We start from the raw sequence: 27,659 nt of genomic DNA, 5'->3' as shown, positions 1-27,659 counted from the left end.
AAAAAAAAAAAGAAATATAATAAAAAGTAAAAAAGTGGGAGAGGGGATAAAAATGCAAAATATGGTTGCAATATTTATTTTTGGATTTTCGAGAAAGAAACCGACACACGATGATCGTCATTTTTCGAAGCGATAGTTTAAGGGGGTGGAAAAGAATATACAAAAAAATTTACAATTAGTAAGGACGTGTAAAATTGATCAACGACAAGGTAATAAATTAAATAACAATAAAAGAAAAGAAAAGAAAAAAATAAATATATATATAGATAGATATTAAAAAAAAAGAAAATAATAAAATAATACAAAATAAAATAAATAAAAGGAAATAATCGAAGATGAAATTCTTCCGAGAAAAAGCGGCGTTAGAGTTCAATTAGAAAGTAGTGCGTGTGTACATAATATAATTTCTAAACAAAAAAAAAAGTTAAAAAAAAACAAGAAAAAATAATAACAATAATAATAATAATAATAATAATAATAATAACAATAAAAAATAAAAAGAGCACACTTTCGAGAATTTGCATATGTATTTTGTAAGAAATTATAATGCAAAACTCGCGCGTTTTTTTCTCTATATAAATATAAATTACTTTCAAGTATTTTGTGTGTATATATATGTGTGTGTGCGTGCGTGTGTGTGTATGTATGTATGTATGTATGTATGTATGTATATATACACACACACGTATATATGTATGATGTACGTACGTATGTATGTATGTATGTATAATTATATACCAGAAGAAACGTATATAAAAAAAAAAAAAATAATAGGTTTCATGGTTACAAATGTAGTGTATAGTTGATGAAAGATGCTCCTGCCAATTTACTTACACAACGTGACTGAAACAATATATATATATATATATATATATATATATATATATATATATATACATATATACATTGTATATCTTTTAGATTTGTTTCGTTAGTAGAATCGATTAACTATATGCCACGTAAGGTAGAATAATTTAAAAAGAAAATTTTTTTTGTTACATATATATATATATATATGTGTATGTATATCTATATATGTATCTATATAGTATATTCTATAAACTATAGGTTTATTAGAACTGATTTCTAAAGTATTTGATTTGACGATGACTTAGACGAAATGAGATGGAACCACTCTTGCTGACATTTTGATGAAATATGTATGCGAGACACACACTTTGTTCATTCCTAATATCTTCTTCATTCGTTCTCTGCCTCCGCTTGAACGTAAACGTGTTCTGTACGATTAGCTTTATTTTTTCTCTCTTTTCCACATATACACATTATTCATATATATAAAAGAAGACATTTATTGTGTCATCATTTATAGAACGAGTAAACCAGTGACTTCTTTTTCCATGTTTGTGTGTGTGTGTGTGTGTGTGTGTGTGTGTGTGTATCAATGTGTGTGCGTATATGTGTTAATGTACGTATCTGCGTGTGCCCCTTCACAAATATGTATAAGCATAATCTTTCGTTTCCTTTTAAAGACTATGATTTTATTGACTTACTATAATTTTTATTATATGTATATGTATGTACACATCACTTTATAAATATATAGACAGAAAAAAGTGAATTATATGTAAAATTAGTTCTTATTATGCAGTATGTTATGTTATCATTTACTCTTTTTCTCACGAATATATTGCAAGGAGCACATTTCATTATTATGTTTATATATCAATCATTATAATTAATATACAGTATTACAATAAGAAAAATTTTATTCTTAAAACCAGAATTTTATCGACGAAATGTTTGTTGTTTATGTATTAGAGAAAAAGAGTATGTGGACTATCTTTCGGAGAAAAGAAAAAAACGAAACGAAAAACAAAATAACAAAATAAATAAAATAAACGAGGAAGCATATTTAACTGTTTCAAAGTACAACATTCTAAGGACTGTATTTCCGATATACATATGCATATATATATATATATATATATATATATATATATGTGTATATATGTATATAATAATTTAATCGCACATAACAGATGCATTACACGCTACTATTTTAAAATAATAGTCCACGGCTATCATACTGATAATATGACGTTATTTACTGTTGGAAATTAGTATATAAGAAATGTAAATATTGTAAAAGTTCGTCGTTTATATATATATATGTATATATATATATATATATATGCATGTATGTATATGTATATATATATTCGTTATAGCACATTCTTCCTCCAATTTTCACATTCTATATATGAAATTATATGTATATATTCAATATATATATATATATATAAAATTTGTGTATAACAGCGATTGAAAAAGAAAAATAATGGGGGCAATACGCAAAGCAAGATATTTTATAGTAGAAAAGCAATTTATTTACCTGATCGTATATAGGCTTAGCGACCTAAATGAATAAAAATAAAAAATAAAAAAAATAACAATAATACAAAAATATATTCCACATTATATGCAACACGAATTAAAAAAAAAAAAAAAAAAAAAGAGGAGAAAAAAAAGAAAAACCCGTATGTACAGAAGAGAAAAATACTATTCAATATATATATGAATATTAAATGTGTACATTGTATGTATACATTATCTTTTAATGCTAGTATTTACTAGCACGAATTATTACAAATTCCTGTGTATCATGTGAGAATTTATATCTTTTAAATCACTATAAATAAGAAATTTAGTATTAGCAATATTCTGATATAATGTACATTAGAATTTCATGTCTCTTTGTCCAGAAAATAAATTAATTTTATGATATATATGTGACGTTTATATATATATATATAAATATATATATATATGTATTTATATGTATATATATATTTATCTTATTGGCTGACCTTCAATTTATCTATATATGTATATATATATATATTTTTTTTTTAAGTAAAGCAGCAAATATGTATAACATCGTGAATTTTTTATTTCATTATAAATACAAGTGATATACAACAAATTATAAACACTGCAATAAACTATACAACATATTCTTACAGCTACTATATTTCGTTTCACTGATATTTTATTATTATCAATATTATTTCATTTGTAAATTTAATTAGCTAACTTAGAAGGAATGTCATTATATCTTTGCGATATAACTTTAGCGAAGCACTTTATTTTCTTTTCTTTTTTTTTTTGTTCTCTTTTCTTTTTTATAAAATATGTTGCAAACGATAAATATGATTTAGATGAACATTGCAGTATATGATGTAACAGTATGATGTATGTTTTATTCTATTGAGAGATGTAACAATTATATATACATATAGTTGACAAGATAATTTAAACGGATATACATCTTTCGTGTGCATATTTTAATAAATTGAATAAAAAAGAAACAATAATAACAATTCATCAAGATTTTTTTTAAATAGATGTGTATAGAATTTTAAATATATATATATATATATATATATATATATATTTTACAACCATTATTATATGTGATTATAAATGACATATTATTTATATCATTTACTTAAATTTAAAGATTATTGTATGGCAGACATTGTCTCTTTTATTTATATATATTTTTTTCTTTTTTTTTTCTTTTCTTTTCATTGTTTTAATTATTTATGTTTGATACTTATCGTTGTTGTGTACGATATTATAAAGTTTAGCGTTGAAAATTTATTGTAAATTGATATATGCACATAGATCTATACTGGCTTTATTAAATTTTTCATTAGATCAAAACTATTCCCATCCGGTTGAACCGAAAATGTATTCCCTTTGTTTCCTCGTACTTTTAAAAATCCATAATCATCGATACCTAATATTTTAACTAATTCACTATCTCCATTAGTCGATAGAACTGTAACTTCAGCATCACTGAAAAAGAAAAAAGAAAGAGGGATTATTATTACATAATTTGATTATTCACATAATTTGAATATCATTATATACTAACGAATGTAACCAAAATTTATAATAAACTTGGAAGAAATAATCTATATTTCCACTTTGTACAATATCTAATAGATATTCTATTTCACTAAACACCAAGGCAAAGTAACGTTCATAAGATAAAAATGGCAAGTTCGTTTTATGTATCTTATTATATTCGGCAATGACATCGTTGATACAACACGTAGGTACGCTATTTGAAAGATTAACGCCAACACCTAGAAACAATTGTATTTCGTATCTGATATTAATTTACTTATTTTATTAGAATATAATATAAAGAAAATAAATATATATGTTCATAACATTTTTATACAATATTTTTATTAATACTTACCAGCATTGCATATAACTAAAGACGAATCATAGTGACTGGTAACTATTATACCACCAATTTTGGTTGATTTTCCAACATAAATGTCGTTAGGCCATTTTACTCTAAGATCTAATCCCTTTTTTTAATAAAACAATTATAAATATATTTAAATAGATCCATTAAAATCCTAAAATATCAATTATAGATATTATGAATTGAAATATGAATAAAGATAAAAAAGAACCTCGTATCCAGGTACAGATGTCACAGCTGATACGATTCCAACTATAACGAGATGTTGAAGTATTGAAATATGAGCACCGAGATAAGAATTTCTTGGAATGTGAAGTTGTATGGTAAACATCGCACATCCTTTGGGACTAAGCCATACATTTTTATTTCTTCCTAATTAAAAAAATAGAAAGATTAATATTCATTAATAATAAAATATTCGTAAAAAGAAAAAAAAAAAAAGAATGTTCAATTACCTCGTGCTTGAGTTTGTTGACAAGGAATAACAACCAATCCATGTTGCAACTTTTGACCATTTACAACATGCATTGATGATGTCAATACATCTGCGTATATCACTAAACGCCCCAAGTCCTTTGTTTTGAGACTCTGAAAGAACGAGTTTGATGCGATAAAAATAATACTTGGTACATCGTTATAAATGATATTCAAAGAATTACCTCAAAATATTCAATGGTGGAAAAATTATCAGGACATTGATGTATCATAACGGGAAGAAACGAAGACGATGCTGATTTATCGATATTTTTCTTGCAAAATTGAATTTCTAAATTTTGCATTTTTAATGTATCATTATCCATCTTTTCTTTTAATTTTTCTAGAACCTCTAATTTTAACTGCAAGTTGAATGAAAGTAATTATTGATTAAAATATAATCTCATTGTTTCAACTCGCTTCCCTCATGGTTTCACAATTAACATTAAATAAAAGATAAATACCTCGTGTCTGCCTAAGAAAAAGGCTGGCGTATAATTCACTGGTGGTTTTTTTGACAATGGGCTTACTTCTATGCCTAAATGTACACTCAGTAGATCATTAAATATTTCTAAACGCGCTAGATTACTTTGTTTAAGAGCGTTAAACTTATTTTCTTCGAGCTCGTATTGTGCTGGATCTGCCTCTAAATGAATTTGTGAAAACACAGCCTTACCATTGCTATCAGCTAAATTAGCAAGTATAATACTTGGAGTATGCCATGTTTCTTCCGTTCCTAATACTTTTATCCCAAAGGAATGTGACTTGCCTGTTTTATCTTTTACTGTAGCCGATACTGGTGGACTCATGGCTGTTACGCTAAAAATATTTTTCGATAGAATTATATCACGCGTCATCAGTTAATGTTATTATATCGTTTAATGAAATTCTTACTTTATATCTTCATTTTCATGAGAAAATCGAGTTCTAACGGGTGACGCTTGATAGCAGAAAATATGATGCATCATGCGAACATGTTTCCATTTTCCGTAAGAGAAGTGTACGAGTTCGTGTTCACGCACCTCAGCTGTTTTAAAAGATGGAAGCAAAGTATGAAGTGTATCGGAACATAACGCTAGAAGTTTTCCGCCATGAACGATATATTCGATGAGCTGAGTACTAATTTCAGCACCAACGTTTCCGCATACAACTACAAGGGCTGCTTGTTCCATCCATGTATCGGAACTTGCTTCTTCGCGAGATAAAACATATAATATATATCTACAAAAATGAATTATACAATAAGCTATCAATTTGTAATTATTTTCTAACTTAATAAATTATTATCATACTTGTCGGTGCCAAGTGAAGCTTCTAATACAGCTTTAACATTATCGAGAGACACAGCACTTTCGGCATAAATTAAAACGTTAGGTGGTTTGTGATGCTTAGAATATGGCGTAATTGTACCTTTTGGTGTAAGACTTCTAAAATGATATATAATTAATATACGTAATGTTCTAACTATTTTGTGAAACTTATAAAACTTACTTTAGATTGAATGTAGGTACTGCCTCAATTGTTTTTGTACTATTATCTTGATCATCAATTGTAGATTCAGGTTTTGCAATATCTTCACAAGTTTTTTTTTCCTTATCCTTATCTAATGTTGTTTTTATAATATTAGATTTAATTGAAGATACACGATTTGATTCAGGTACATCGTTAAACGTTGGTATATCAGAATCCTCCAAATTATTAATATTTTCTGACTGTATAGGTTTTGTTTCAATTGTCTCCGAATGTATAGAAACTGGGCTCTCAGCAGATGTTTGTAACGTTGTAATATTATTTGGATTTTCAATCACATTATTAGTTTCTGTTTTTTCATCTGTAGATATTTGTACATTTGTGGATTCATCTTTAGGAAAAATAAATAGATCTGGTATCTCGGCTACGTCCATTGGTTTATTTTGTTGTGATGCTAATTGTGCAGTATTACTTATTAGTCTCAGTTTCTTCACATACGTTTCCCGTTCTTCTATTCCTGTTAATTCTATATTATTGCAATATAGAGATTATATTTATACATCAATTAATACAGATACATTTTAAATTTTTATATAAAATATTAATTAACGTTCTGCGACTTACTATTATCTGGCAGTGAATAAATCAGTTCACTTTGATAAGTACATGGACACCCTGATACTAAAACAGCTGAAAAATTTATGAATTATTTTTCTTAACAATTTCGTTAATATATACATATCTGTATTTCATATACATATCTGTATATTTAATGACATAGTATTTACTTACACAATATACGCGTTAAAGTTAAACCATTGTTGATATAATATTGTCCTTCCATTACAGCAATTGCAAATTTAGTTATAAGATCCAAATCAGTCTCCATAATTATATTTAAATTTTTATCTACCATCCAACTAATAATTAAACCATAATCTTCTAGCTAAGACACGAAAACATAATAATAAGTAATAAAATAAAATTGTTGATTTAAACTGATAAAAATTTTAAATTACCTTCATTGACTTTGTAGAGATATTTGGTTGATACACGTTAAAGTCAGCTTCAACTAAAATATGCATTTTTAAATCTTCAGTTAATGATATTATACTATTATTTTGTTTAAATATAGGTATAAAAGGATTTTCATTTTGATAGGCCAACCATTCAGACATGTTAATTTTTTGCTAGAACATAAAGAAATTTGGTGTAATTTCAAAATACTGTTTTGGACTTAAAATACTTTTTTATTATTAATTTGATAAATACTTGTGGATATATAGTGCATAATCTTGCATCACCATGACTCCAAAGTAAATCTCCAAGTTTTGCAAGTGATTTATTTTGACAAAGATGAGAACTCATGAAATTATCTGTATTTCCATTTTCACTGCTTGGAGGACTAGATAGATTATCATATTCTAAAAATAATAAAGTGAAATTTTCATTACATTGCGAGATAAATACGATATATTTTTATTATCTTCAAAAAATATTATCTCTCATCTTAATTTGTATTGTGAATGTAATTTCAGCCTATCGATAGGCAACCAGTTATACAGAGATGCTGCAACAGTGTTTCTCAATTTAAGAACTAGCAAACGAATACAAATATCAATACGATTTAATTTTGTAAAACGGTAGATATTTTATTTCTACATTTATCATTTTATATTTTACTTTACATTTTCTTTTTTTTTGTTTACTTTATTAATAAATTCATATGACAGCATTGTTTCTGTATTTAAGAAAATTTTTTATATTTTTGTTCTTAACATTCATGTTGAAAACCTCTGAATTAATAAATATAGATCTATACTTTTTTCTATTTCTTTTTTCCTTTTTATTTCATAATTATTCCTGTATATATATATATATATATATATATATATATATATATATATTGCTCTTACCATAAAATAATTGAAATATTTTATAATCTAATATAAATTGCATGTAAAAAAAATGATTCCTTTCGTCTATGATATGATATAAAAAAATATCTCTCGATGTGTATAAGATTGTATAAATATTATAAAAAATTTTATAGAAATACATTTATATAATAAAACACATCTAAAGAATATCTAATACATATTTATACCTTCATCAACACATGCCAATGGTTTAGCGTAGAGCATAATCGATGGTTTATCGTGCTTTGTTCCTTGAAATAAAGCACATAAACGTGCTCTTAAAGATGAAATTCTCCATGTCTGAATTGTCGTCGCTATCATATATAAAAATGTTAATAGCATCTTTCTGGAATAATATCCTATGTGATAGAAGGCTCTTGCATAAATACCTGTATACATAATCCTTATTGAAAGACAATATGTTTGTAAAAATTTTATTTGTTATTTAAAATAAAAATTAATATAAAATCTTTATGATGACAAAGTTATCGAAGATAATTTTCAGTTTATCATTTCACGCATAACATTAATATCTATACTGAAAAGTAAATAACTTAAAAATCAATGCATACAAACAACTGATAATAATGATGATGATAATAATAATAATAATAATAATAATAATAATAATAATAATTTATAATTTAATATTATAAGTTAATATATATATATGTTATATAATTTGTATATATATATATATATACATTACATAATTTTGTATTTATTAATTCTAAAGTAATTTTTTTATTAATAATAATTTATTTATTGATTCAATAATTGAATCATGTGTAAAAATATGAAAAAATGGCAGGGCTTGTGGATCTGAAAAGAAATGAATTTGATGGAAAGGATAAATGCATTATAGTATTTGTCGAATATTTCCGAAAAGTTGTTTATCTCTAATTGATCTATTATTTACTTTGCTGATAAGAAAAAGAAAGGTAAATGGCGGTAAATTGTTTGGTTTGCATCTAAAGAATAGGATATTATTTATTTGTATACTATTATAATGTATTATAACTATTTTATATTCGAAAGTATTTGTAAAAGTAAATTTTTGAATGGAGAAAAAAGAGAAGAAAAATAAAAAAAGGAAATACGTCAATAATTAGCAAGACCACGTGTAATCGTCTAATAAATTATTACTTACCGGACAGAAAGCATAAAATCTTTAACTTCCTTAGATTTAGATAACCATAAGCTACGTCTAATGAATAGCCGATAAAAATAAAGAAGACGCAATAACATTAGCAATATTGCAACACGCAATAATCATTCGATGCTCCCTATCAAATGTTTCAACGATTAATTCTTAAAAACATAAATTTGTTTGGTCATACTACAGACGAGTTTCAGGCCATTTGCATAATTTCTCTTTTGCTATTGGCTATTCGATGTAATGCAAGTATTGCCATCTGGTAAAAATGAAAAATCCTATTTAGAAACTATAGTGGAACATTTAAAAAAATTAAAATATCTAAAACGTTTCTGAACGTTTTCGCAAATAAAGAATTATTTAAGTAATGAATAAATTAATATAAATATAAATATAAATATAAATATATATATATATATCTATTAATTATTAAGAAAGATTAGAAAAAAATTAATTTATAATCTCTACACTTTTTATCCGTCAACATACAAAATTCGATTGTTTTTTCAGATGGGTTATAGTGTGCATTTTTATTGATTGGATTATTTTATACGTATAATTGAAAGCGTATATTTAATTTTATTAGATCTCTCTAATTATGTTAATATTTATGTTTGATATATTATTGACAATGAAAAATCTACGAATAATTTCACCATGAATGACTAGAAATTGAAGAAAGGCGCCATTTTAAAATCGACGCGTACATCGATGTGCAGTAATTACGCCCGGCTATAGAAAACATAACAGGTGTCAAAGCGAGGTAACAATACCGATATTGTTGATGTGTGTCAGTGATTCATTTGATCTTATTTGAAAAAATAAAACACATACATGTATTAAAATATATAAATCGGAAATTCATTACTATCATGTTAAGACTACGATCACGACAACAGAAAATTATATTAAAGATGGGTTAAATGTTGATGAAAATAAAGATTGTCAAGGAAATACGCTTGACAATTTTATTATCTGATTATATTGAAACATATACAAAATGATTATACTTTATATTTTGTGCACAATTCTCAGCGTTTTTACCATTCTTTATTGGAATGGTATGTTATGGTGCTGCTTCTATGGATTATTAACCGTATTTTGTCTTCTTATCGGGCCTTTAGTGGTTATGTTAATAAATATAGCATTATCATCAAAGCATCAAACAGGTGTTGGCACTGTTAAAACTCTTGCAGAGATGGATGCGTTTCATAATTTATTAATGGTATGTTATTTTATTAGAAAAACTGTGATTACATTAAATCATAGTTAATTAGATTTGATAAGAAATAATATACGTTTTTTCTTTCATTGCAGAAAGGATACGAAGCCAAATTATCAAATGTTAAGAAGCAATCTCGATATCCAATGATTTTTAGTCGTTTAGTAGATGGAGCTTTACAAAATCTCTTAGATTTAGCTTTTCAAGATTTTATTGGTTGTTGGCTTAATGATTTAGCATTTAATTCTGATCAGATATTAGAAAATATGAAACAAGATGTATGGGGTGCTATACAGAGTCTCCATGATCGTCTGTTAAGAGTCGATCATACTAAACTAGTAGTGTTTAATATAGTTAATAAAGTAACTTTTCATTTTGAAAAAATCAGAATAGCGCAAGCAGCTTCGTGAGTATCTATTTATTAATTTCCGAAAGATAACGCGTAACCCTGAGATAATAATTTAATTATTTCAGATCTGTTGGCGAAGAACCTGTTTTCATTTTATCATCACATTTGATGTCTCCTGCAGCGGAATTGGAGTATTTAAGAAAAGTTAGTGAATTGTATATATTGTTTCTAATGCCACGCAGTTACTCTCTTTCCCCAGCAAAATTTCTTTTGAGGGAGATTCTCACCTGTAAAAGTGGGTGCAATGCAACAAATTATAAAATATAATATTCGTATATGATACGTCATAATAAAAATATATTTTTCTTATTTTATTGTTTCAGTATTAAAACCAGCGATAGATCTGATAACCGATCCTGATTATATTAATCAAAAGATATTATTATATATTGAACAGCAACAACTTGCAGCTGCAATGCACAGAAAAACATACGAATATGCTGAATCATTTGAAGATTTTATTCGTATGATTAAAAGTTCCCGAGATGTAGAGGTCCTTAAGCATATTAGATATAATATTGTAACCGAAATTATGCAGGCAACAACAATACAAAATGTAAAAAGAGCGCAGGGTTTGGATCCAGACAATAATGCATTTGGAAAGTCTGATGTAAATCAAGCAAGAAAGTTAAAAAGATATATTAGTCAATTGACATATGCAAAGAATACGTGTGAATGTCATATGCAGTCGTTAGGATGGGATGGTTATCCTGTACAGGTTAGTTTGTTATTAATATTCATTGTTATTTCTAATGTCATTGCTAATCATATTGGCTATAATATAATTGATATTTTTTAGGATAGTGATATATGTGGTTCAACTGCAATGACAGAAGGAAGAGTATTGCCTCTGCAAACAATTTTAGACAATGTCATAGGTCGCAAATATCTTTCCCAATTTTTAGAACAAGTCTCAAGTCAAGGACTGATAGGATATTGGGCTGCTGTGCAGGAATTGAGATGTGCTGATAGATCTAATTGGCATCAGCTTGGAGCTGAAATTTTTTATACATATATTAGATCACCGACTGCCGAAATAAAAGTCGATAAAGTTGTACGAAAAAGAATGGAAAGTTTCTTATTAGGGGATAAAGGGCCAGCCGTGTTTTACGAGGTCCAAGAGAGCGTAGTCAAAACGATAGAAGAGAAATATTATTCCCCATTTTTGGTTAGCGAACAATATAAAAAAATGCAAGAAGAATTATTAAGCGCAAGAGCAGATGGTAAGTACATTGAATATTTATCTTTATTTATTGCAAGCCACTGTCACTAATACATTTTGTTTATGACATTTTTTTATATGCAAGCTTTTTTAATACAGATAGAGTTTTAAGTATAGCATAAAAACACGTTATCTCGTTCGTGATCTATTTCGTTAGAGAGATTAATTTACCATATTTTTTCTCTCAAGTTTTTCTAGTAAAAGTTAAAACTAAATATAAGATTTTTATAGATACATCATATTATATTTATAGATACATCATTACAGACCATTTTATAAATACATATTCCTTTACTTAAAGTATATCAATTTTTATGTCAATAAACTGAATTGATGAGTATGTTTTTTTTATTTAACACATAGTAGACATCAAAGTGTATATATATATACATATATATACATACATATATATATGTATATACTATGCAAGTATATATATATATATATTCTGTTCAGATAATCGAGTAACGGAAAATTGAGGGCAAACATGTAACCAGCTATGTCTCTTTAAACGATCGATATTTCACTAAAGTGTATAATGGGGGAACATTTTTTTTCCCTTTTCTTTCTCTTCTTCTTTTAATGTCTTTAAATCTTTTTTTTCCGAATATAAAATTTTCGGTTACCTATAAAAAAAGAAAAAGAAAAAAATCATTCTAAAAAAAAAAAAAAAGATTTCATTCGAGAGAGTTTATATTAATGAGAATAAAAAATTGATAAATAATGCGATCTGCATAAAAAAAATTAAAATTAATATTAACAATAATAATCGATATCACTGTACGGTTACTCGATGAAGCTTTTATCGATCTTCATTTTTAATAGAAAATTCTTATTTTAAATATCTCTCTTTCAATGCTAATTATTGCCACTGTAATTAATAAAATATAGATCTAAGGAATATGTATGATTTCTTTGATATCTTTGATTATCATTATTACTGTTATTATTTATTTATTATATTTTTTCATTAGAATACATTTGATAATTAATTCATGTTGCTTCAGCTTGATGATCGTAAAACATTGACTTACGACACATGCACACACACACACACACACACGTTTATAGTCTAATATGTAGTAGTTGAACAAGTTGATCTTTTGTTTGTAATCACATCCTTCTCTCTCTCTCTCTCTCTCTCTCTCTCTCTCTCTCTCTCTCTTTCTATTTCTCTCTACCTCACTCCTTTTCTTTCTTTAATATCTATCGCGCTATCAAGTGTTTAAATTGTTGAAACATCAGGGTTGGTGGAGGATCAACAAACGGTCGAAGGAACTCTATCTGAAAATTCACCATTGCTTGTCGGAGAACATTCCAATTATGCACGTAGTAAATTGGACCAATTACAAGAGAAACTGAATAATAAAATGCAAGCTTTGCAAGCACTTAAATCTTCTGTTAAGCCCGAAAGCAGAGTTTTAAGTATTCTGGGAAAGGAAGTTGAATGGTTGCAAAGTGAAAAAAGACAACTAGAAGCGCACTTGAGTCATACTGAAATGTGGGCTGAACACTTGGGTCGATGGAGAGCTGATGTACAAAGTGCAGATGTATGTTTTTATTTAATTATTTCCTATAAATTATGTCTGAATTATATGCTGAAGTGTTACGCGCGTCTCTAATTTGCGTATGTCTTTTAAGATATTTATATTACTCGAAAACTTTTATAAATGGATTCGAAATATGTCGTGTGTATATAAAATAAAAAATATACAATATATATATATATATATATATATATATATATATATATATATATATATATATATATATATAAGAAAAAAGAAAAAAAGAAATTTATTCGCATGCGTCGTTTATAAATAGATACATATATGCATAAAATTAAAATATTTTCATCTTGCTTTATTCTACTTACTGTATGTATCATGGTCGAACGGCTTTTATACGCTCGCTTTTATAAATTAGCAAAATGTTTTTAGAAGTTTGTAAGCACGTATTTTTCGTTCTTTTAATCTCTTTCTCTTTTTCTCTCTTTCACTCGCTCTGTATCTATCTATCTATTTATTTATCTATCTATCTCTCGTACTATGTTATTCTCTTAAATTTTTCAGTTAAAACTTATTCGGAACTACAATCTACATGTTTTATAAAATTAATTATTCCGTAAATGAATGTACAGATACCAGAAAACGGCGAAGCTCCACAGTTCGTACTGGTTATACATATGATAGAGGATGATAACAACGATCAAAGTATATCAAGTGGTTGGGTAGTACTTAGGAAATTACAAGACTTCCAAGAACTTCATAGACAATTACGTCAATTGTGTCCCTACGTGAAAAATTTCGACTTACCATCCCAGCCATTAAAATTCTTTGGAAAATCCGATAAGAATACTCTCGACAAAGCCAAAATGCAAATACAAAAATATTTAAAAGTATATATTTTTTGTTCAAACATTTTTTACCAATAAAGTAATACAATTTTTTTTCTTATCGAATTAGATCACAACAATCGTGTATATATATATATATATATTTTTTTTCTTTTTTTTTTAGTTCGTATTGGAGGATGAAAGACTCAATCAAAGTGAAGCTTTATATGCTTTTCTTAGCCCAAGTTCGGAACATTTAAAACACTCGGCACCATCTCCCAAAAAATCACGATTTTCATTGTCTACATTGTTTAAAACTTCGTACGTTATTTTATTATATAGCTTATATGTTGTACTAATGATCATTATTATGTCTTATCTATCTATCTATCTATCTATCTATCTATCTATATATATATATATATATGCATGCACAAATATATATATTTTATCTTTCCTAGATCCGGAAACAATAGCGAGTCCCGAGATAAAGAGGATGAGGAAGATTACTCGTTGCTTCTCGACGATAACGATACTAATCGATCAGCAACAGATTCTTATATAGGTCCTGGAAAAGATGCTATAGCTGAGCCATTGTATGCACTTTTAGGTGAAATTTTTGATTTACGTGGTGTCTTTAGATGGCTTCGTCGATCCCTTATAACCTTTGTTCAAATCACTTATGGTCGTACGATAAACAGGTAAATTTTTTTTGAAATATCATAATCTAGAGATTATTGATAAAATATTTAAAATTATTCTTTTTTTCTTTCTTTTTTTTCTTTTCTTTATTTTTCTTTTTGTTTTATAATTTTTTTTTTTTTTTAAGGCAAATCAGAGACACAATTGCATGGGTATTTTCTGAACCGATGCTTCATTATTACATTCAATTGTTTACAAAGTCCTGGTGGCCCGAAGGTCATCTCGTATCTGGGACGGTATTAAGAACGGACGAAGAGAAATTAAAAACTCGTGGAGAAGCTCGTAGACAAATTTTAAATAACGTACCTGAGGTTCTAACTAATTTAGTAGGAGCACAAAGTGCGCAACGTGGGTTAATAAAGGTCTTCGATACTTTGCAAAATGTTAATCTTAATAAACAATTATTTTATGTACGTTTAAATAATCTTTTTATATCATATAATGTTAGGAACTTATTTTATAATGACGATAATTTTTATTAATTTTCTTTTCTTCTTTTTTTTTTCTTTTTTTTTTTTTTTTTCTAGGATATCTTCGAAGTGGTGATGTACGAGATCTTTCCTGAATTACAAGAAAAGTAAAAAAGATTTTGTTGAAAAAAAAAAAAAAAAAAAAAAAAAAAACAAAAACAAAAAGCGAAAAAAAAAGGAAAACAATAAAAGCAGATACAAATGCGATTAGAAAAAAGAAAAGAACACGTCAATGTGGTATGACTGCCATATATTTTTATTCGTTAAATCGGACTGACGATCATTATTCGTTCATTACACCGATTAACCATCAGGTGTCCAATTTAATCTCTGACAATTACTGTGATTTTAGCATAACTCGAGCGAAATTTTTTTTCCTCCCCATTGTTGTTCTTCTTATACTGTTTTTTCTTTTTTTTTTTTTTTTTTTTTTAGACAATTATACTTTTAGTTACTATTTTCTATATATGTAATTTTCTTTTTGTTTCTTTTTTTTTTTTTTTTTTTTGTTTCCGTTTACACACTGTCGTGAACGTGGACATTACATTGATAGATTATTGTGACACAATGAAATAAATTCTGAAAAACAGAAAAAGAAAAATCAAATTATCTTTTTATTAATATATATATATATATGTATGTATGTATGTATGTATGTATGCATGTACATCGATCACTATAAAATATTATTTATTATAGTTATTTATTATAGTTATAGGGGATCTTCTCTCGTGAAAATTTATCTAACATCATTTTCCTCTCATTCTCTCTCTTTCTATATATATATATATTTTTTTTTATATATCTTGTTTTATATATAAATTTAATCAAAAAATATGATATATGAGTGGCTCCAAGAAAACTATTTTTCAAGTTCGTTTCTTAATAGCCAAGAGAGAAAGAGAGAGAGAGAGAGAGAGAGAGAGATAGAGATAGAGATATGCATTCAAAGGAAGTCTATATCGATTCACGGTAGGAGTCAAGTACCTCTCTTAAGAGATTTAAACTCGTCAACTCTCTGGTATGTTTATCGTCACCACTTGAGAATAATTTCCACTGAACGTTTAGAGTTTTTTTCATTTCAGTTTCTTTAAATGCAGAAGTAATATAACGAAGTAGCTCCTTCTAAAATTTGTGTTCATCTCAACGATTCCCAGACCAGGGTAATAAACTTTTGGAGAAGGAATGTATACATGAAAAAAGATAAACGAGTTCAATCGTTATTCCATCGGATTAAGTTACACTTTTATTATTATTTTTAGTCATTAATACTTTTTTTTTTCTTTTTGCACGTTTTTTTTTTTTCTTTCTCTGTTCATTACAACAATGGAAACGAAAAGAGAGAAAGAAAGAGACACAGAAAGACTCTAAAATTTGTGTTCATCTTAGACTAACTCGAACCAGGTAATAAACTTTTGGAAGAAGTGTATACTTTAACTAAGATAAATGTTCAATCTAATCCAAACTTTTATTATCATTTCTATTAATTTTCTTTTCTTTTCTTCTTTCCATCACGTATTTCTTCATTCTCATTCATTACTACTACGGAAACCGAAAATACAGAGAGAAAAAGAGAGACAGAGATAGATAGAAAGAGGGAAAGAGATAGATAGAAAGAGAGAGAAAGAGAGAGAGAGAGAGAGAGAGAGAGAGAGATAAATCGTTCAACGACACACTTTCATCATGAAGCGAGAATGAAGCAAGCTCCTGGCAAAGACTTAGCGGAAACTGTGAGCTCTTTAGCGAGCACCGAGCGTGATATTTACGAACATCACAGTTAGCTAGTGGTTGCTAAAAAAAAAAAAAAAAAGAAAAAAGAGAGAGAGAGAGAGAGAGAGAAAAGAAAAATAAAGAAAGAAGAAGAAAAGGAGTAAAAAAGTAATAATATTTTTTAATTCTCGAACAGTCTCAACACGTTCATCTTATTTAAAGGATATAATAAACAAAACGGAGGATATAATAAAAGAAAAAAGAAGATTCGAAACTTTCAATAAATGCCAATGATCCTATTTATTGTACATTAATTGATGTATAATGCAATGGTTATAAATCAAATTATACGTGTTGGTTGAGTTTGTTCGGCTTTAGCAAGCAAACGTTCTCACATGTTTGAATGAACGTTCAAAACACGATACCCAAGGCCATTATTACGATACATGGACCAGCCAAAGTATATACTATGTATGTATATGAATTATGTACATGTGTGTTGTTTAAAGTTATACGTAGAAATTTATCGTTCGTACATATTACCACTCGAATACATACATAATAGGTGAGTTCGATCATTTCATTTGTTAATTAAACGTGTGAACGTTTAATATGTGTAAATTTTTATCGTTTCATTTTCATTCCATCGCGGAAAGATATAATTTTGGAAATTATTATTATTGAACGGATTTATAAATATAAGTATCATTTTTTTTTTTTTTTTTATATAACAAATTTATTAATATGACGATACTTTTTTCTTTCTTTATTTATAAATTCATTCAGTAAAATTTATTGGTATTTTCTAATGGGAATTTCTATTTTTATTTTATTTCTTTTTTTAGCATTTTGTATAGGTCTATTATATTGGATTTATTAATATGTATGGAATTTATTTCGAACTATATATATATATATATATATATATATATATATCGGTTATAAAATACTTTATTAAAAAATTATAATATAATTATACGTAATATAATTATATTATATAATTCATTATATACGCATTAAATAAATTGTATAAATAATTTGGTTAAATTAAGTATAATTACGTATGAAGTCGGAAATAATGTTTCTCTAAAAATAACGTGAATATTTTAAAAAGTCATTGGTCTACTATTATATTCTGGAAACTTCGTTATCGTCGAACTTTAGACATTTGCACCTGAGGCAGGTCTTTTAAATGGCCCCATTTGTTTCTGTGTCATCGCGCCAACTTTCAACGTATCCTTCAAGTCAAGACAATAGATTGAATTACTTTAGTTGTCTAGAAAAAGCATTTTTCAAGCTTTCCACGGTACTATATAATAAAAAGTACGACTGAAATCATGATTTATTATAGCTATATATATATAACGTCTAAAATTTAAATCAAGTTGTAATAACAATTGCAGATATCTCTTTTTTTTCTCGTAGCTCTATAGAAATTAAAAAAAAAAAAAAAGAAAAAAAAAAAAAGAAAGAGAAACAACCAAACAAATTTCATTCATTCGACGGTCAAAAGAGAGGATCAACGATCTACATGTATTATTGTCTAATCCATTGGACAATAAAAATTGGATAAAGGGATTTGCCAAATAAAAAATAACTTTGACGACGAGTGATAAGTAAGAATAATAATAAAAAAAAAAAAAAAGAAAGGAAAAAAGAAAAAAATTGTTCATCCCTTCCCCGATAAAAATTTGTCTTCGTCTGACTAAAATTGTAACAATCATTCTCTCTCTGTTTTACTCTCAATAATCCCCCGCGCAAAACCGAGGGAAACCAAGGCAACGAGCGTCCCTTTGTCGTTCGATTTAATCTCAGCCCGAAAAAGCCGCCTTGTCCTATTCTAACTCTCGTGCGAGAGAGCTAAAAGGCGTCTCTCTTTGGGCTTTTTCCGTGTATCTCTCCTATATATTGCAACATACCTAGCTACATAGATACGTACAATATATATATATATATATACACACACACACACACACACACACATAATATACATTTGTATCTATACATAAAGAAGCTTTTTTCAAGTTTCCTCTCTTAAGAATGATACGTGAAAAAGAAAAGAAAAGGAAAGAATGAAGAAGAAAAAAAAAACAAAACAGAAAAAGAGAAAGAAAAAAAAAAAAAGAGAGATACCCTCATAGGTATGACCAATCTTTTTGAATAGATCTCGAACGCGAGATCTCTTTAACGTGTTGTTCTTGTGTTGTCCATTGAAGAGAAGTATTCAGTGAGTTTGTCGGTTTTTCGATGAAAAGTAAGATGGTAGTGGATAGTTCGGAGTGAAGGGTGAAATTGGTTCTACGAACTCTAACGAGGATTTCTTGTTGGTGTTAAAAGAGAAAGAGAGAGAGAAAGAGAGAGAGAGAGACAGAGACAGAGACAGAGAGAGAGAGAGAGAGAGAGAGAGAGAGAGAGAGAGAGAGAGAGAGAAAGAGAAAGAGGGTAGAGAGAGAGAAAGAGAGAGAGGGATGCTGCGATCGATGGCATCGAGGCGCCTAGCAGCCAGGCCCTGAGCTCAGCCCCATCATCCTCCCAGCCTTCCCTCCTCTCTACCCCCTACCCCCCTCCCACCCTCCCACCCGCTAGATTCTGCAGCACGAGTCGACAAAGTACGACGACGTACGAGTCGTTTGTGTGCAGTATGCACCGGGCACTTGCGCGTCGACTCCCGCGCCCATCTCCAGCGCCTCATCGACTCCAGCTCGAATCTCGTGTAAGAGAGTCACCGAGATTCGATCGTGGAGTAAGGATAGGATTCGCTAGTGACGATTTTTTTTCATCGTTGAAATTTATTTGTGAAAATTGTCGGTCAAACCAGAGACTCGCACGGTCTTTCTGTTCGCTTCTCTTTTTGTTTGTCCGTTTGCCTGCTTGTCTCTTCCTTTCTCTCTTTCTCTCTCTTTCTTCCTCATTCTATCTATATTTCTCTATCTCTATCTCTTTCTCTCTCTCTATCTCTCTTTCTCTCTCTCTTTCTCTCTCTCTCTCTCTTTCTATCTATCGTGATCGAGTGTGGTGAACGAGTGTGATTGAAGGTGTTGCTGGCGTAGATGGTGTTGTTGCCGGTGTTAGCACCGGTGGTGCGTTAGTTATGATTATGGTTACAGTGGCGGTGTCATCGGTGGTGGGTGGTGCTCCTCTCAACGTGCGAAAACCGGGAATTGGTATATAGTTCGAGCACACTATGCTGCCGTCGAATCGGACAACGTTCTTCAAATTGTCACTGTGATGCTCGACCTACTGGCGGATGATTATGGTAATTCTTATTGTAATTATTTCTTTTCGTTTGCTCGTATGCTTCTTTGCTTGCTTGTCTGTCTGTCTATCTGTTTGTTTGTTTGTTTGTTTGTTTGTTTGTTTGTTTGTTTCTTTTTTTCTTTCTTTTTTCTCTTCGTGGATGGTTACTTTCTTGCAGGTAGGAAACGTGTTCGTTCGAGGAACGGAATACTTGATTCGAAATTTTTTATTGAAAACAATCGAGGAAAGTAAAATCGAGGAAGAATCGCGGGTAATTTTACGGCAATCTAACAATATTTCAGGAGATAGCCGATGTCGGAGGTGGCCAGGTACGAACAGGACTGATCTTCCTCTTCCTTATATCGGTGATCCTGATCAAGAGGACTACCGGTTCGAACGGCGGCACCTGCGGCCTTGCGGAATTGACTTGTCGAGATGGACATTGCGTACCGATTGATGCCTATTGCAATGGTAAAAATGATTGCGGAGATGGCAGTGACGAACCAACGCTTTGTACTCCATGCAACCGCACCTATCACGGCCAGGAGGGTCGTACCTATCATTTGGAGCTTTCTAGACCAGCTGAAACGCGTCTTCCTTTTCTTTGTCACCTGACCTTCACTGCGGCTGGCCGAGGTTACGGGGAACTCGTTCAACTTCTTTGGGATTCTTTCAGCGTAGGACGTCTCGAGCCAAACGCCGAATATCTATCGGCCAGTTGTCCCGAAGGATCTTTGCAATTAGCCGAATTGGGCAGACACTTTACAGGTGGATTTTGGTGCGGCGGTGGAGAAAATCGTGCGACTTATTACAGCGAGACCAGTACGGTCACCGCCTCGATTCGTCTGTTTCACGCACCACCCTCTGTTCCATTTGAATTCCGTCTTAGATATCGTTTCGTTTCACGAAACGATGCCGTGGCACGTCTAGGAAAACCGGATTATCCTATCGAGAGAGGCTCGCCTGTTCCAGGAACCTACTGCTCCAGAAACTTTTACGAGTGCCACTTGAAACAATGTCGTCTCCAAAGTCCAAATTATCCAGGAGAATATCCAAGAAATGCGAGCTGTATGATTACACTCCGTCAAAAGGAGGTACCAACTTGCAAACATGCTATGATATCCGTTAAAAACAGTCCAACCGGTCCCACTGGATTAACAAGTTCTAATGCGTCGCTCAGCATTTGGCAAGATTGCACACCTGAAAAAGATCGACTAATCTTTCACGACGGCTTGCGTACCGAAGATCCAATCCTCCTGATTTACTGTGGTGGTCCTTTACCAAGAGTCATTGCCAGAGGACCAAATATGCTCGTCGAGTTTAGAAGTTCACCGATTGCCATTCCTTTAGGAGCGTCGGCATTGAGACTCGAATTGGAAGTTCAAGTTATCTATGTGGACTCGGATGGTCTGGATTATGCCAGAAACTCCGAAGGATGTCATTTCTTTGTCAATGGTATTTCTACACGTTTATATACCTGAGTTTATATATCATTCGCGTGAGTCTAAAATTGATGCATAGTGCAATAGGACTATTCTTAAGAGTGCAATTTATTTCGTATAATATTCATTCAATTATACTTTATTGTTTGTTAATCGGAATTGAGTTACTACGTATTTATGTATTATTTATTAAAATTCATGATAATACGCGAGTCTAAAATTGACGAGATTAACAATATTTAATTTATTTGATATTATCCTTTTTACTTTTTTTTTTTTTTTTTTTTTTTTACTAAATATCAAGTGAAATATACAAAAGTTCCAGTGATTCATGCGAGTCCACGAATGATGCAGGTACAGCCAAAAGGAGCGGCACGTTAAGAGCTCCGCTTCACGCACTACCACCAAGTTCCAGCTGTACATGGAACATAAAAGGATCAGCCGGTGATCGCGTATGGATATATTTCTCGTCCTACTCTCAAAGGGATTTAACAACGAGTACGGAAAACAATGCTAGCACGCAATCGGATTCGATGTGCGGAGTTAAGTTATTGTTTTGGGATGGATCTCCGTTAACTGGACTTCCTATGGTCACACTTTGCGACAGTACACCTAAACTTTGCGCACATGCGGCCCTTAGAAATGCTACGAGAAGTACTAGACCTTGCACAGAGGATGAAAGTTATCTCACGATTGCACCTAGCTTAACATTGCGAATGGAAACTGTACTTGGAACTGCTCTTCACAATGTCAACTTTCAGGTGAATATAACACTGTGAAATACTTTTTCAAAGTTTACAATTTACAAGTCGAAACCATTTATTTTCAACGAGAAAAAAAATATCTCAACATCGTATGAACCAATTTTTGCACGTGATATTTATATAATGTAACTGTGTTATACTCGTTAAAACTCTTGATATTTACCAATATCAACCATGCAATGTGAACTAATTAAAGTTAGATCTGTTAAAGCTATTAGCTAATTAATTGAAGGAGTTAAAAATTTTTAAGTACAATATCTGATTTGAAATTTGGAAGTTATTTAAAGTTACGTAGAGAGTTAACATGTCCCTCAGTTAAATTTATTGAAACTTTGAAGGAAAACGAATTTTGAGCAAGTGTATATATATATATATATATATATATATATATATATATAAGGTATATAGCGTTTGATATAACTTATAATTATATGAAATTTAAGATATATATTAACATCGATTTGTTCAGGCTCAATACGAATTCATTTCAACGATTCAAGTTGGTGAACCATGGGGAGACGGTGTTTGTAGCAGAGTTTGGCGTAAAGTTCGAAGTGGTGATGTCACGTCACCACGGGATGTCCGACTTTTCGGTAGAGGTGGTTCCTCTAAATTGGATTGCAAATATAGAATAGAAGCTGGAGTAGGCGAAAGAGTTAGATTAACGTTGCACAACGTTAGCCTCGGTGAAGCGACGTCCTGTATCAGCGAACCGGACCCACATACTGGTAGACCACGTTGCGTACACGAGATCGGTTCAAGAGAGGCTAGACTGGTTCTTTACGAGGCACCGTGGCGTGACGTCAAACTACCTAGAGCTTGTCTTTGCGATAACACGTCTAATCTCCCGTTGACCCATATCTCAGCTGGAAGAGCACTTGAGATCACGTTCCTGGTAGATCAGCAGGCACCTCACGAAGACTTCGAGACTCTCTTCTTCTACGCCAGTTTCGAGTTGGTGCGTTCACCGGAGTGCCCAAGAAAACAGAGAGTTCGCGGCGAAGGTAACGTGCTTCAAAAATGATTTATCAGCTTGTCCCAAATACGATAATCATGCCGTAATTAATTGCAAAATAAAAGAAAGAATAAAAAAATCTAAAAATATTAAGATCACTTTGGTACGATACAGCCAAGATATCATCCATCTAATATAATTGCGGATTCTGTTTCGTTTTCTCTTTTCTTTTCTGTTTTTTATTTTCTGGTAAATTAATCGAATCAATTTTTGATCGAACAGGTGGCGAGTTAAGATTCGTTGCTCCGCCCTTATCAAGACCAGACATCTATTGCGAGGGTCTTCCATGGTTAGTCGAGGCTAGAGAAAATAGATCGCTATTTGTATTAACGTGGGGTTGGTTCATGCCATTAGAACCTGCACCGGTATCCGAATCGAGCGATGCCATTAAATGTCCAACGTCTAACAGGATCTTATTGTATTCCGGTTGGCCACCCAGATTGTTGAAAGTGGTTTGTCCAGCTGAACCTGGTGCCAGAGAGTTTACCGTTCATGTGTTTTCTGAAGAATGGTTAGGCGGAGGGGAAGGGAAATGGCCTGGGCCACCAAGGCCACCAGCACTTTTATTGGATTTTGTTGCCAGAGAATCCGGTCAAGCTGCAGCTTCTTGGTTAGAGATTTCTAAGAGCAGAGCTGCTTTACGCAGACAGTTACGTCTTCCAGAAAGAGGACCGGAGAACGAGACCGTATCTCAGGGAGATTGTCCGCACAAATGTCCCGAACTTGGTGCTTGCATCGCTGCCAGCCTTTGGTGCGACGGCAGGCCACACTGCCCGTCCGGTCACGACGAAGCCAATTGCGGAAGCGGCGCTAGATTATTAGGGTTATTGCCGCCGGCTTTGTGGCTCGTCGTTGCCGGAGTTACCGGAATTGTCACTGCCTTTGCGTGCCTCTTCGCTATACTGATCAGCAGGTAATAAATTTACAAAACGTTTTTTTGCATCTTCCTCCCTTAGTTTCTATTTACACGAACCTATGCATGCTCGTACTATTCCAATATTTCTACGTTCATATATGTTTACTCTACTTTTTTCCATTCATATCTTTTCCTTTTCCTCGGAAATTTATTAAACCCATTACTATTGACACATTACTACAATTTTGTCGGTAATTCTATCAAAAAAGTAAATTCTAAAAAGACAATCGCTAATTCTACAATATCAGTACGTTGTAATTAGTGTGAAATCAAAGTTGATACGTTTTATTTAAGAGTCTTATCTAATCGTTATTTCCCGAAGATTAATTTTAACATACGAATAATTAGTATGTTATAAATATCGATAGATATAATTATTTAAATACGACCGATAAATACAACACATGTAACATATAATATTAATAATGGCTTTTTTTTTAATGATGAACTTTCTATTGTTTTATATTCTCTATTGACGATAACGTTGATTTATAATAATTTTTTTATTTCGTTATATATTTACGTAGGTCCAGGTTACGCGCGAAACGACTTCGTTATAAAGGAACGATGAAGAATAGCAAGCCGAGACGGGCGCCGACGGAAGAGACCCTTTTGGGTGCGGCATCCTGACATCAGCAACCCGGTTTCGTGGAATATATCCACGTTGACCGGGAAACTACCGTTTAGTAGCGATACAACATACCTACACGTTCTGTGCTTCACCGTCCATTAACCAAACTTGATACACTTCCTTAAGTATTCACGGAGCGAACTGGTTCAGTGTCATCTAGCTCCTTCATAATTTCACTTCCTCATATCTCTTTCTATCATTCTGTCTTATCTATCTGTCTCTGTCTGTCTCTGTCTCTCTTATAATCGAATAGATGATATTCTTTTCTAATAGAGAATTAATAAACATTTCTTCTCTCGTTTATTTTATAATCAAATTATATCGACAGTACACTATTAAAATTTGCAAGGTTTTTGTAGAAATTATTAGCTCGATTTCTAAGATCGTATTTATTGGGAAAGCAAAAGAAAGTTTTTTTTTTTTTTTTTTTTTTTTTTTTTTCAAGATATTTTTATTTCCATCTCCGTGTATTACGAGTAACTTTAACGATATCCAACTGCCAAAATAATAATCAACGAGACTTATGCGATTTACGAAGATGTGATATCATTTAACGAATTATTATTGTTCTTTTGTATTTTTCTTTTTTTCTTTTTTTTTTTATTATTTTTCTCTACCTTCTTCTTCTTTTTTTTACATAGGAAAAATATGTTCGTTCACGGTCACCGTGTTTTCTTTTTCTTATATATTTTGTTTTATCCTTTCCTTTCGATAAGACGTTTGTATGATCTAAAATTTGGGAATATAATTGCGTAGAATATTATTTTTTATGATTTTAATATCATAATCCCTTCTACCTACTCCTAATTCCTCACGTGACGGTGATACACTGAATAATTCTTGTTAAAATAATCGATTGATTTTCTTCTTTATATTATACTTATAATTAACTGCAACGTTTGTACAATTCTAGTCGAAGGAATTGAGTTGTTCTCATCTTCTTTTTCTCTAAAATTTTCAATTTTCCCTCTTCTTTCTCTATCCTTTCTTTCTTCTTTTTCCTTTTCTTTTCTCATCTTTTTCTACACGCACACACATACACACACACACACACACACAAATCTTTCTCATATTATATATTCCAGATTCCTTTTTAAAGACTTTTATAAGATAGAAAATAAAAAAGACACATGCCTAAAAATAGTAGTACACGGAAAGGAAAGATGTATTTTTAAAAATGTTTTTTCATTTTTTTTTTTTTTTTTCGAGATCCAGTCTCTCTCCGTATAATCTCTTATCTCTCAGATGTAGCGTACTAAATATGTATTTAAAAAACAAAAATAAAAACGTACACATCCACTGACATACATACACACACACAGACAAATAAATAAAAAATAAATAAAAAAAGAACAAGGGTATCGTGCAAGGACCGAAAGTGAATCCGAAAAAAAGTAGCACTCAGGTGAATCGCAAACTCTATATATATTTTAAACACTTATTCTCGAACGAAGAAAAAACAACAAAAAAAAAAAGAAAAGAAAACAAAAAGAAAACGAAAAATATAATTATAAATTCATTTTACTGCATAACGTTAGTTTTTACTTAGGTAATGAATATTTCAAAAGAAACGTTAATATATAAACATTATATATATATACGTACGTCTATCGTGAGAAGCATGTAACATTTAAATTACCTCTATTTTCCTCTCTCTTTTTTTTTTTAACCATGGTGGCCTTCGTATAAGTGAATATTTATTTCCAGAATTATATAATTTTAGAATTAACATTAGTATTTTTAACATATCACAGAGTAAATTATTTAGATAAATTTTTTCAAGAAATCAATGAGCAGATATATTATCATTCTTTTTCTTTCTTTTTTTTTTATTATCTCAAGAATTATATAATTTTGGAATGGAGATTGATACTTTGACACGTTCGATTGAACGAGGGAAAATTATCTAGATGAATTTCTTCAAAATAAACATCTTACAATAATTATCTATGTAATAATTATTAACAATTATTTTCTATTGTTAATATTAATAATTAAGAAATGTTTAACAAACGTACATGTTTCGCACGATATATGTAATATTATAGCTGGGTCTACGTTAGATTTTGACGTACCGGCATCAACGCTCTCGACGTTAAATTTATTTATTTATTTATTTATTTATTTATTTATTTTTATATCTTTTTTCTCGATCAAATCGATACGAAAGAAGAACAATGTTCCGAGAGAAAGAGAGAGAGAGAGAGAGAGAGATGACAAATATTTAAACAAGTAAAAAAAGAAAAAAGCAAACAAACACACAAACAAACGAACAAACAAACAAACAAACAAACAAACAATATTTTACAGTTCGATCGA

General features: G+C 30.3%; 3 protein-coding genes and 1 long non-coding RNA gene across 7 annotated transcripts; 2 read left to right on the top strand and 2 right to left on the bottom strand.

Annotated features, from left to right (window-relative positions):
- Window positions 1-3,489: 3,489 nt before the first annotated feature.
- On the bottom strand, window positions 3,490-9,484 carry LOC122630628 (biotin--protein ligase). The gene is made up of 16 exons (XM_043815343.1): window positions 9,260-9,484; window positions 8,298-8,498; window positions 7,463-7,614; window positions 7,210-7,380; window positions 6,983-7,136; window positions 6,815-6,880; window positions 6,212-6,716; window positions 6,013-6,147; window positions 5,615-5,941; window positions 5,185-5,539; window positions 4,906-5,082; window positions 4,702-4,834; window positions 4,458-4,618; window positions 4,235-4,349; window positions 3,902-4,115; window positions 3,490-3,822 (listed from the first exon to the last, which is right to left on the bottom strand). The coding sequence occupies exons 2-16, from the start codon at window positions 8,449-8,451 to the stop codon at window positions 3,651-3,653; spliced, it is 2,991 nt and encodes a 996-aa protein (XP_043671278.1). The 5' UTR covers window positions 8,452-8,498; window positions 9,260-9,484; the 3' UTR covers window positions 3,490-3,650.
- A 496-nt stretch (window positions 9,485-9,980) lies between these two features.
- Window positions 9,981-16,231, top strand: LOC122630629 (sorting nexin-25-like). 2 transcript variants are annotated; one of them, XM_043815345.1, is made up of 11 exons: window positions 9,981-10,490; window positions 10,583-10,893; window positions 10,962-11,131; window positions 11,220-11,614; window positions 11,696-12,119; window positions 13,364-13,668; window positions 14,259-14,516; window positions 14,638-14,774; window positions 14,915-15,154; window positions 15,283-15,517; window positions 15,683-16,231. In XM_043815345.1, exons 1-11 carry the CDS (start codon window positions 10,266-10,268, stop codon window positions 15,734-15,736), a joined length of 2,754 nt encoding a protein of 917 aa, XP_043671280.1. In that variant the 5' UTR covers window positions 9,981-10,265; the 3' UTR covers window positions 15,737-16,231. The 2 variants fall into 2 exon arrangements, with proteins under 2 accessions (XP_043671280.1, XP_043671279.1); XM_043815344.1 differs by having other exon boundaries at window positions 15,283-15,565.
- On the bottom strand, window positions 15,770-16,928 carry LOC122630631. The gene is made up of 2 exons (XR_006327533.1): window positions 16,613-16,928; window positions 15,770-16,204 (listed from the first exon to the last, which is right to left on the bottom strand). It is a non-coding gene; the product is annotated as an uncharacterized LOC122630631 (long non-coding RNA).
- Window positions 16,929-18,389: 1,461 nt separating this feature from the next.
- On the top strand, window positions 18,390-25,750 carry LOC122630514. Of its 3 annotated transcripts, none has more exons than XM_043815073.1 (7): window positions 18,390-20,048; window positions 20,443-20,591; window positions 20,875-22,027; window positions 22,369-22,775; window positions 23,248-23,782; window positions 24,016-24,706; window positions 25,237-25,750. In XM_043815073.1, the coding sequence occupies exons 2-7, from the start codon at window positions 20,583-20,585 to the stop codon at window positions 25,337-25,339; spliced, it is 2,898 nt and encodes a 965-aa protein (XP_043671008.1). In that variant the 5' UTR covers window positions 18,390-20,048; window positions 20,443-20,582; the 3' UTR covers window positions 25,340-25,750. The 3 variants fall into 3 exon arrangements, with proteins under 3 accessions (XP_043671008.1, XP_043671007.1, XP_043671006.1); XM_043815072.1 differs by having other exon boundaries at window positions 18,390-20,078; XM_043815071.1 differs by having other exon boundaries at window positions 18,390-20,164.
- Window positions 25,751-27,659: the final 1,909 nt, after the last annotated feature.

This window comes from Vespula pensylvanica, chromosome 7 (assembly GCF_014466175.1).
Source record: "Vespula pensylvanica isolate Volc-1 chromosome 7, ASM1446617v1, whole genome shotgun sequence".
NCBI classification, from domain to species: Eukaryota; Metazoa; Arthropoda; class Insecta; order Hymenoptera; family Vespidae; genus Vespula; species Vespula pensylvanica.
Note: the sequence above shows the minus strand (reverse complement) of the source record. Positions and strands in the feature narration are given on the sequence as shown.

Excerpts from the sequence above, each read along its gene's own strand:
- LOC122630628 (XM_043815343.1), bottom strand. The coding sequence starts at position 8,451 with ATGCTATTAACATTTTTATATATGATAGCGACGACAATTCAGACATGG. Across the intron at positions 7,615-8,297 it reads ATTGGCATGTGTTGATGAAG|AATATGATAATCTATCTAGT; the intron begins GTATAAATATGT and ends TATTATTTTTAG. Across the intron at positions 4,619-4,701 it reads TCAACAAACTCAAGCACGAG|GAAGAAATAAAAATGTATGG; the intron begins GTAATTGAACAT and ends TTTTTTAATTAG.
- LOC122630629 (XM_043815344.1), top strand. The coding sequence starts at position 10,266 with ATGATTATACTTTATATTTTGTGCACAATTCTCAGCGTTTTTACCATT. Across the intron at positions 12,120-13,363 it reads ATTAAGCGCAAGAGCAGATG|GGTTGGTGGAGGATCAACAA; the intron begins GTAAGTACATTG and ends TTGAAACATCAG. Across the intron at positions 13,669-14,258 it reads CTGATGTACAAAGTGCAGAT|ATACCAGAAAACGGCGAAGC; the intron begins GTATGTTTTTAT and ends ATGAATGTACAG.
- LOC122630514 (XM_043815073.1), top strand. Across the intron at positions 22,028-22,368 it reads ATGTCATTTCTTTGTCAATG|GTACAGCCAAAAGGAGCGGC; the intron begins GTATTTCTACAC and ends CGAATGATGCAG. Across the intron at positions 23,783-24,015 it reads ACAGAGAGTTCGCGGCGAAG|GTGGCGAGTTAAGATTCGTT; the intron begins GTAACGTGCTTC and ends TTGATCGAACAG.